The 9,860-nt window shown below is 49.1% G+C and overlaps 3 protein-coding genes; 2 read left to right on the forward strand and 1 right to left on the reverse strand.

Moving 5' to 3' along the window:
• Positions 1-141: 141 nt before the first annotated feature.
• GSTUM_00001499001 (uncharacterized protein) lies at positions 142-3,810 on the forward strand. XM_002835623.2 has 4 exons: positions 142-752; positions 942-2,665; positions 2,700-2,707; positions 2,760-3,810. The coding sequence occupies exons 2-4, from the start codon at positions 997-999 to the stop codon at positions 3,330-3,332; spliced, it is 2,250 nt and encodes a 749-aa protein (XP_002835669.1). The 5' UTR covers positions 142-752; positions 942-996; the 3' UTR covers positions 3,333-3,810.
• A 268-nt stretch (positions 3,811-4,078) lies between these two features.
• GSTUM_00001500001 (uncharacterized protein) lies at positions 4,079-5,914 on the reverse strand. XM_002835624.2 has 2 exons: positions 5,319-5,914; positions 4,079-5,223 (listed from the first exon to the last, which is right to left on the reverse strand). Exons 1-2 carry the CDS (start codon positions 5,679-5,681, stop codon positions 4,657-4,659), a joined length of 930 nt encoding a protein of 309 aa, XP_002835670.1. The 5' UTR covers positions 5,682-5,914; the 3' UTR covers positions 4,079-4,656.
• A 363-nt stretch (positions 5,915-6,277) lies between these two features.
• On the forward strand, positions 6,278-9,406 carry GSTUM_00001501001 (uncharacterized protein; the record flags this gene model as incomplete). The annotated part of the gene is made up of 7 exons (XM_002835625.1): positions 6,278-6,329; positions 6,407-6,621; positions 6,657-7,034; positions 7,089-7,544; positions 7,656-7,748; positions 7,821-8,032; positions 8,092-9,406. 7 exons carry the CDS (start codon positions 6,278-6,280, stop codon positions 9,404-9,406), a joined length of 2,721 nt encoding a protein of 906 aa, XP_002835671.1.
• Between the last annotated feature and the right edge of the window lie 454 nt (positions 9,407-9,860).

Raw genomic sequence — 9,860 nt, forward strand, 5'->3', positions numbered from 1 at the left:
GGTTATAGAAACATTTTAGGCGAGAATTCTCTCCTGATAATACCCCTGCTTCGAAATCCGAAGTTGCAAGTGGAAGAGAAGGAGGCAGCAGGTTTATTTCTATCTATATGTGACTCTGAGCTCACTTTGAACTTCTCGCAGCTTGTGTCTACGACTACCACCCCCATCTCTTCGCTTCTTCGTGAATCCCCATCGCAATCCAGGCTCAATCTTATCTACTTGTCTTTCTTGTGATCCAAGCAGTGTATATTGCCTTCACACCGAAGCCTTACATCCTTGACATCCTCTTTTCTCCATCACTTCCAGCAGCCAGAACACGAAACCCTTGATTGCTGAACAGCCCCTGGACGAAGCGACCAACTCTCCGCTCCTCGTTCCCTCTAACTCGTTTAAGTGTCGGAAGATTGGTCCATCCTGTGGAACAGAGGGAAAAAACCCCTTTTACTCTTTCGCTCTCCTGTGACTGATAAGTTGCCGCTATCGCCCTGGTTTCCAGGAAAATAGTCGACATTGTCTGCGTTGTGAATCCTTCCGACGCTCCTTCTACCTTCCTAGGGATCTTTCTTTTCGAAAACAGAGGGGCGCGAGCCCCCGATTAACGATATTATTTCGTCGTATTGCTTTGAGATAAAAGTTTATTCTTTCGATTGTTTATATACTTCGGGTTTCACCTTGTTTTCGAAGCGTCGTCTTTTTCTTGTTGGTTATCGGTTTTTTACCCCACGCAATCCTGATAACAGATAAACAATGCCGTAAGTAAACAAACTTTTCTATAAACAATCCTCCGATATGGACTGCGACAAAGCTAGAGGCTTTGCCAAGTAATTGATGCGATGGTGGAGAGTCTCTTCGATGAGGTTGTCTACTCGGGCATCAATTACCTGCTGTGAAATTTGTAGTTTGTTATTGTTTTTGTGTTCATTTGCTCATGTATATTGTAGCATCAACATTACAATCGATCATACTTCGACGACTCAAGGGTCGTCAGAGTCTTCTATGTCAGAGGAAGAGGGCTCAAGCGGCGTCAATGTTCCATATGGACACCACCCGCAGCAGGCCCTACCCTTTTACCCTCAACACCCTAATTCCCATCATTCACAACATCCTCGGACGGATTACTCGGATTCGTTTCAAGACTGGGAGGACCTACATGGCGAAGAACTGGGGCCGTCTGATTCTGCGTCCCGGCCACGAACAGCAAACCGACAGCCTGAACAGCATCCACCCCACGAATCGCGCCGCTCACGACGGCACAGTCCTCCTCACCACCCAGGATCAATTCCTCCACCGCCCCACCACTCTTCACACAATAGGCATCACACAAGGCAGCCCGCTCCTTCCGCTCCACATACGCTTTCTGATAGTGATTCTGAGGATCTTCATTATCCTCGACAACCTCAGTCCGCTGGCCCTTCATCTCCTTGGGGATCTGGGCCGAGTGGTTCGCCAACTTATCCACCTGCGTCAGGCCCGTATCACGGTTACGATCGTGAGCAACCTCCACCGCCACAGCCAAGGGGTTACCAGAACCCGCTTGCCTTAGTTCCCGCTACCCCACCCGCACATCCGGGTCACCCAGGCCACCTCCCCGGCCCTAATCCCTTACCAGGTGGATCGAACCCTCTTGTTGCTTTCGAACACAACGGGTATCCTCCACATCATCAGGACCCTTATTCTCGGCATCCTGCTCAATCACACCCTGGTCACTACCCGGGTCATTCACCACCACACCCAGCATATCCTGGTCAACCTCAACACTCTGCATATCCACCAGGTCACGGAAGTCACGGTAGTCGCCGATCTAGTTCAATGCCGTCGTATAATCAATATGGACAGCCTCATGGCGCTGGATACCATACATCTCACCACCCACAGCACGGCCATTCAGGTCACCCAGGACACTCGGGACACTCGGGTCATCCGGGTCATCCAGGCCATCCTCAACATCCAACGCACGGCCAACCTCCAGTCTCGAATGCTTTGACTCGCCATCAACCGGATCCTTATGGATACTACTCTAACAGTCCTTATAGCCCATATGGCCCGAATCCGTATGGAGGTGGATACTTTACTTCTAGCGCTCATCCCCATCATTCTATGGGCCAGATGACAATGAATTCAATGATGGTTATGGGGCCACAAGGATATCCTATTCCGTACCCTATGCCGACTCAACGCTCCCCGAGTCCTCCCCCTCCGGTTGATGACAAGCCGCCGGAGAAGACCGAGGAAGAGAAGCGTGAGGAGGAGAGATGGGCGAGATTGCAAGAGGAGAGGAAGTTTAGACAAGAGATGATGGAGGAAGAGCGCAGATGGCATCAAGAGAAGTTAGACCGCGAGAGAAAGGCGGAAGAGGACGCGAGAGCCCGCATGGAGGCCGAGGCCGCCGCTGAAGCAGCTGCAAAGGCCGAGGCTGCCGCTAAGAAGGTTGCTGAGGAAGCTGCTAGAGCAGAAGCAGAAGCTAAGGCTAGGGCTGAAGCCGAAGCAGCCTCAAAGCTGGCTGCTGAGATTGCCGCTGCCGCTGAGAAAGCGCGTGAAGAAGCGACTAAGGAGGCCGAGGAGAAGGCTGCGGCTGCCATAGCTGCTGAGAGAGCTAAAGCTGAGGCGGACGCTAAGGCCAAGGCTAAGATCAAGCCGAAGCCAGTCAAGTTTAGAGATGCTGTCGGTCGGAAATTTTCATTCCCGTTCGAGCTTTGCAGGAAGTGGAGTGCATGTCCGCCCCTCATATTCCCTAATTCCATTGTACTAACTCTCTACAGGGCATGGAGGAACTTATCAAACAAGCATTCTTACACGTCGAGGTCATCGGCCAACATGTTATCGACGGCCACTATGATCTTCACGGTCCCGACGGCGAGATCATCCTACCGCAAGTTTGGGAGTCGGTGATTGAACCGGATTGGAGCATTACAATGCACATGTGGCCTATGCCTGAACCGGAGCCGGAACCGCCGGCGCCTCCCCCTCCCCCACCCGCGCCAGTCGAGCCAGAACCAGCACCAGCTCCTGAGCCTACCCCTGTGCGGGCGCCAACTCCTCCACCGCCACCACCACCGCCACCACCACCACCTGCTGAGCCCGAGCCCGCACCTGCGCTCGCACCTGCACCTCCACCTGCCCCTCCACCACCGCCTGCGGTTGAGGTAGTTGTTGTTGAGCCAGCTCCAGAGATTAGAGAAGCTGCGCCGGAGCCGGCGTACCATCACCCGCCTCCACTACCTCAGGTGCTCGCTGTCGCGCCGGAACCTCCTCGCCCGAAGCCTGTTCCGAGTATTCCGCCATTGCTGATGTGGACTGCTGGGCGGTACGGGTCTAAGAAGGGACGTCGTTAGAGACGGATTGTCCTCGCCAACTCTATTACCACATGTCCTGTTTGAATGTGCTAAATGTACAATTTCTATTTCTTCTACTTTTTTTACTTTTTTTTTGCATACCTCACTTTTTCACCTTTTGTTTCCCATTTTAGCCCATACCGCATTTCCCAACATTTCCATTTTTTCCTTTTCTTTTCGTTCCAAGAGGCAAAAAAAATACACTGGATGGGGCGGAGACAGGTAGGTAAGAACGTGAATAAAAGACGCATTTTTCCTTATCATGTTATGTTCTAACGGGTCGGAATGGAGGTGGAGTTTCGGTCTGGCTTTTTCTCTTCCCTTTCTCTTACTAATCGTATTGTATTTTAAGTTTGTGAAATTCTTTTTCTGATGAGGGTACCGTATGATATGTGTTATTATGCTGCGATGAAGGCTGGGGTAATGTTTGTATGCAGTTTTTTTTTTGCGAAAATAAATTAAAAAACAAATGGTATGATATTTCGCAGGGTTATTACACCCGTGGGGGGGGGGGCACTTCAAATAAGGTGCTACCCAAAACATCAGAACGTGATTGACTAACACGTTTAATCGTTACTGAAAAACCATCTTTTTGGCATTGAAAACCCCTACTGCGCGCGCACATTACCGTCCGGTTATTCAACGTTTCTCCTCTTCATTCATTCTTCTATGATACCTCCACAACTCATAACTAACCTCCTATGAGGCCCACGGGCCACCTGCTTTTTCAATTCAATCCCGCTCAATTCAATTCACATTCGCCCATGTTCATTACTTCTTAACTGACTTGTACCCCAGCTCATTGCAATGCGTTCAAGGCATCCCACACAGAACCCTCCCAATACCATTTCCAATTCCACCACCGCCAGGCCAAGCCCTCACGGAAAAATTAATTATCTAGCAGAACGGGAAGATGCAAATGCTCTACTAAGGGGGGGATCAAAGAAAAAAAAAGGGGGGGCTGTTTACAAGAAAGGTCTTAAGATGTGGAAGAAAGGAAACGAACGGGGAAAGTCAACCACGAAAGTCTTTCTTTTTTGAAACGAACGTAAAATAAACCCCAGCGAAACCCACAAAACTGTCGGCCAAAGAAAGCAAAATCCGGGAAGATTAAAAAAAAAAAAAAGAGGGAGAGAGAAACCTGTAGACCGAGTAGCGCAAACGATATAGGAAGCAAGTGGAATATTTTTAGAGAATAATCGGTAGCAATATAAAGTAGCAGGATGAGGGAGGGCCAGAAAAAGGGGTGTAATTAATATGCTCAGCATTAAAAGAACAATAACGAAAGAAAGGAATGATTAAATTCCGTATTTGTCATGTAGGACTATCGGGAAAACTTTTGCTCATCCCGATCAATCAGGTTCTTTGCTGCCAAAATTTCGGCTTCATCAAAGCCCATCCAGCCCTTCTCGTTTCTTCTAAACCTGCCCACAATTTGTAAAAGTTTCTCGGTGGCCAACTGGTTCAGGGATTCCATCTTTCGGAGAGTTCCATCCGAAGGCTTCGCCTGTATGAATTTCCCCGTAACAAGCTTCAACCCGTACCATCCTCTGAGATACCATTCACTCAGTTCTACCGATCGAGCAAAGTACTTGATAGCCTCCTCGAATGCCTCAGTCTGATTGGTGCCGCTAGCACCAGCAGAAGCGGAAATGTACGTCACCTCGCCAATACGAGCAAAGATATTATAGGCATTGGGTAAGATTAGAAGAACTTCTTCAAGGCAAAAGACGGACTGCTGGTAAAGCCCCTGAGTAAAATAGAGCGATGAGAGGTGTGCCCAGGACTCGGCATCATTGGGCGAATGAGAGAGCAAACTAGTCAATGCTTCAATGCCATCTTCAGTGCGACCGAGCGATAGCAAAAGCGATATACGGCGCTTTTCTATCGGCTATTTGGTTTATTTTGACACCATCAGATTATGAACTCGCCCAGCAGCGCGGATGTTGGGGATGAACGGGCGAAAATAAAATGGGAAATTTTTACCATGTTCGTCGGGTCCTCCTTCAATATATCCTGATATCGCTGCAAAACTGATTCGAGTTCGCCGCGACTATTGGAGGTAGCTTCGTCATAGAGACCTGTGAGTGCTTTCACTCGCGCTGAATCCACACCAAAGCGGCCTGATAGGCGTTGCAGACATACGCGGGCAGAGCTGTCGTCACCAGTACGGAGGCAAGAGAGAAGGAGCTGCTCGTAGATCAACCATGTTTCCTGTGTGTCCTTCGTGGATTCTGATGACGATAGGAAAGCGGGTGCTTGTTGAGATAAGTGGAGAGAGGTGGACGGATTTCGAAGCGGAGATGGGTGGATTGACAGGTAGGATAGGAGAAGCTTGAGCATGGCCATAATTGCGAGTATGTTTTGAGCGGGGATTACGGAGAAGTTAAGGTGGCCTTTGATCTCTGGAGGGTTTTGTTTCGGTTGGTGGAAGTTGTTAGGGGGAGATAATGGTGGGGAACGGGGAAAATAAGAAGGGGGACAAAGATCAATAGCAGTAAAGCAAAAGGATGAATAGACTGACCAGATATCTTGAAGGGGAAATTGGTGTTGTTGGCGGGTTTCGGGGAGTTGAACCTAACATCCCAACTTGCCAAGATTTCAATCCCTCTGAATCAATGAAATAGCAAGTGGGTTTCACTTATGGGGGAAGGATGACTAAGCTGGTTTGATGCGCAACTGCTAATGTGGTTTTGAGCCCCGCCGACTCCAATCCCTCGATCTCGTTATCATTATATCTCCCTCATCCCTCCCCCTCTTCCTTATCTCCAACCTTCTCTCGTCTCCTCCTTCAACATGTATGTATGTCCAACTGTTTGGGCCCTGATGATGCTTCTTCCAGATGAAAGATGACAAACTAACCTCAAAGGTGCCATAGGTTCGAAAAATCACTTTACGACCTAATTCGTGGTCTGCGATCTCACAAGGGGAACGAACGAGCTTATATGCTAGAATGTCTGAAGGAATGTCGAAATGAAGTTCGATCCCAGGATCTCGGTGCGCCATCTTGCCTGGAATCGGAGATTTATGAGGATTATCACAACTGACAGGACTTGTGAGATGTTTTTGGTTAGATATCAAGGCTGCGGCTGTTTTGAAGCTTGTTTACCTCGAAATGTTTGGTCATGATATGTCCTGGGCTTCTTTTCACGTCCTAGAGGTTATGAGTTCTCCAAAATTCATGCAAAAGCGTGTGGGGTATCTTGCGGCTACCCAGAGCTTCACAATAGAGACTGATGTGTTGATGCTTACTACTAACTTAATCAAGAAGGCCCGTTTTAATCTCCCGGTTTGTTTTCGTTATACTGATTATGGCTGCAACAGGATCTTTCCTCACCATACATTCCTGAAACAGCTCTTGCAATAAATGGTACCTCGCATATTGCATCGCCTTCTCTCGCTCGTGATCTTTCCCCGGATTTACTGTCGAAGCTTTCACATACATCCCCCCATATTAGGAAAAAGGCTGTGCTGGTGCTATACAAATGCTTTCTACAATCCCCGGAACTCCTCCGGACATCTTGGCCACGTTTACGGGAGTGTCTTAGCGATGAGGATGGAAGTGTTGTTTCAGCGACAGTTAATGTTGTGTGTGAGCTTGCTCGGAGAAACCCAAGGAACTACTTGCCATTAGCACCGCAACTCTTCAGACTGCTCACAGATCGTGAGAACAACTGGATGACGATCAAATTGATCAAGCTGGTACGTTGAATAGCATCACACCGCCTTATTTACATGCTCATCTTTCTTAACTAGTTTGCTACTCTCACTCCACTGGAGCCCCGATTAATAAAGAAATTAATACCACCAATAACCAACCTTATCGTGACCACGCCTGCCATGTCGCTTTTATACGAGTGTATAAACGGGCTAATATCTGGAGGCCTTCTGGCGGGTATTCAGGAAACTGGCGAAGGGGAAGAACTGGCTTCCGTTTGCGTCACTAAACTCCGGGGGTTTTTGGTGGAGGAGGATAGCAACCTAAAGTATGTAGGGTTACTGGCCCTGACGAAGCTTGTAGCAACCCATGCGCACCTCGTCTCGATACACCAAGATGTGATCCTGGACTGCATCGACGATGCGGATATTAGTATACGATATAGGGCGTTGGAGTTGGTGGTTGGAATGGCCAACTCTGATAGCTTGCCAGGTGTTGTGGGACGTCTCATCCGCCAATTAAAGCCTAACACCAATCGCACCGAAGAGGAATTTGTTGAGCCAGGGGCCACGTGTGGCGAAAGTGAAGACGAGGATATGGAGGAAGAAGTCATGCACCCTCGGAGAGCCCGGGGGGAGGCCGTTCCCCTCGAATTACCCGAAGAGTACAAGCGAGCTGTTATAGCCAGCATCGTAGAAATGTGCTCTCGGGATATGTATGCGAACGTTGGGGATTTTGGGTGGTATCTAGATGTGTTAGTACAGTTAATAAGATATGCACCCACGGCTTCTACATCACCTCTAGGGGATGAGGGCGATGAGGTGGAAGAGGAGGGCCAGGAAGAGAATGACAAGCAGGATGTGGGCGAGGCCATTGGAAAGGAGCTCCGGAATGTCGCAGTGCGGGTACGGAGTGTCCGAGGGGAAGCTGCTCGATATGCTGAAATGCTTGTTGGGAAACGGGAAGGAATGTTTCCGGCCGCTGGCGGTGGTGGCCGCCGGGTACTAGGGGCAGCTGGTTGGATCGTAGGGGAATACGCAGGGTAAATGGATCTTCTTAGCCTTTCGCATTGAGGGATTATAGCTAATACTTTAATCCTAGGCTACTTACCGAGCCCAATGAAACCCTATCAGCACTCTTACACCCTTCGTCGTCATTACTACCAGCAGACATATTAGCTATCTATATCCAAGCGGTTCCGAAGATATATTCTGTTCTTGCTGGGGCAGAAAATGCTCCATGGGCGCCACCTCGGAAATCCGCAGTCGCATTACTGACAAGCAAGATTATCAAATTCTTAGAACCCCTTGCCATATCTCCTAATCTTGAAGTCCAGGAACGAGCCGTAGAGTTCCTTGAACTTTTCAGACTAGCAGCGGAAGCAGTAGCCCAACAACCAGCTACAACTGAAGACGCTGATGAACAGTACGACGCTCCACTGCTCATCACCCAAGTTATCCCAGGAATGTTTCTCGGCTTTGAGCTAAACCCCGTCGCCCCCCGAGCTCAACGGAAAGTGCCTCTACCAGCAGGCCTAGACCTTGACGAGCCAATCAATCCATACCTCCAGCAACTGCTCTTAGAGTCTGAAAAAGACAGCTGTTTCGCCGGTGAAGACGAAGACGACGGCTTCCGGGAATGGTACTACCAGAAAGCAATCCCAAAACAAGCCAGTATCCCCGCATCTCTTGGTATCGACAGCGCCGCATTAAAGAACTTGTCCGCCGTTGCAAGCTACCAAAGCGGCGACATGAAAGAAGAGAACTATCTGGACAAGGACATCCTCGAGCGCCGCAAGCGAGAACGCCGGGAACGAAACAAAGACGACCCATTCTACATCGGTAGCACAGTGGTATCCGGCGGAGATGAAGAAGTCGACCTCGATAGCATACCAGTTATGAAACTCGACCTCGGAGACTCGAGGGTCCCTACCACACCACATCCACAGCCCCGCACCTCCCAACCAAAAAAGCAGAGAGAGAAGGTAGTAATAGCAGCAGATGAAGGAATCGAAAACGAGGGGGACGAATCCTCAACAGAAGAAGTAATAGAAATATCCAAACGGAAATCGCGAAAAGGACTGCTCCAGGTGGATAGCAGTGGATTAATGGGATACTCCCTCGATGAACCATCTGACTCTGCGGCTAGGCAGGAGGAAGATGTTAGAGTTGCGAGAAAAGAAGTCGAAAAATTCAGAGCAGAAATGGAGCGCGCGGCGGAGAGAGTTAGGGCTAGGATTAGCACTGAAGAACCGAAAGAGAAGAAAAAGAAAAAGAAAAAGAAGGGAGAGGGAGGTGATGGGGAGAGAAAGAAGAAGAAAAAGAAGACGGGAGATGCCAGGGAGGGTGTGGGGGGAAAAGCTAAAAAGAAACTCAAGAGAGGTAAGGAAGACCAAGGGGAGGCTGCTGAAGCGTAGCTCAGGTTAATCTATTTCTGTTTTGTGGAGGGTTGATTGGCATTTTTTCCTTTTCTCGGGACAGGATTCGCAGCACATGTTTTCGGTGACGATGAAGATGTAGGTATCATATATACATAGTTGGATTGCAGAGGGGGCTTGTTGGCAGGTAATTGATCAGGTAACTCGCTTCGCCACGTTGGTGCCAGTATGCTGGGGATGCGACAATATCTCCATAGAGGGTAGATTGAAAATAACTGTTTCCGTCAGGGATCAATTGCGAAAGTTTCAGATATGCGAGGGAAAGGCCATTCGAGGCTCCCATAATTTTTTATCCTTTAACGTGCTAGCCGAGATCGACACTACCCCAGACGCGAACACAGTACACCATCCAAGCCAACGACAAACCAAACTATCCCAACAACTCCCCCACACTCATCTCGTCCAAGCTCTCTCCCACAAACCCGAGCCTCGA

Source organism: Tuber melanosporum, assembly GCF_000151645.1.
Source record: "Tuber melanosporum whole genome shotgun sequence assembly, scaffold_111, strain Mel28".
Taxonomy (NCBI): Eukaryota; Fungi; Ascomycota; class Pezizomycetes; order Pezizales; family Tuberaceae; genus Tuber; species Tuber melanosporum.

Bases quoted from the DNA above. Each gene is read 5' to 3' on its own strand.
- GSTUM_00001499001 (XM_002835623.2), top strand. From the start codon at position 997: ATGTCAGAGGAAGAGGGCTCAAGCGGCGTCAATGTTCCATATGGACAC.
- GSTUM_00001500001 (XM_002835624.2), bottom strand. From the start codon at position 5,681: ATGGCCATGCTCAAGCTTCTCCTATCCTACCTGTCAATCCACCCATCT. The intron at 5,224-5,318 runs GTAAAAATTTCC...TAAACCAAATAG, and splicing joins AGGAGGACCCGACGAACATG to CCGATAGAAAAGCGCCGTAT.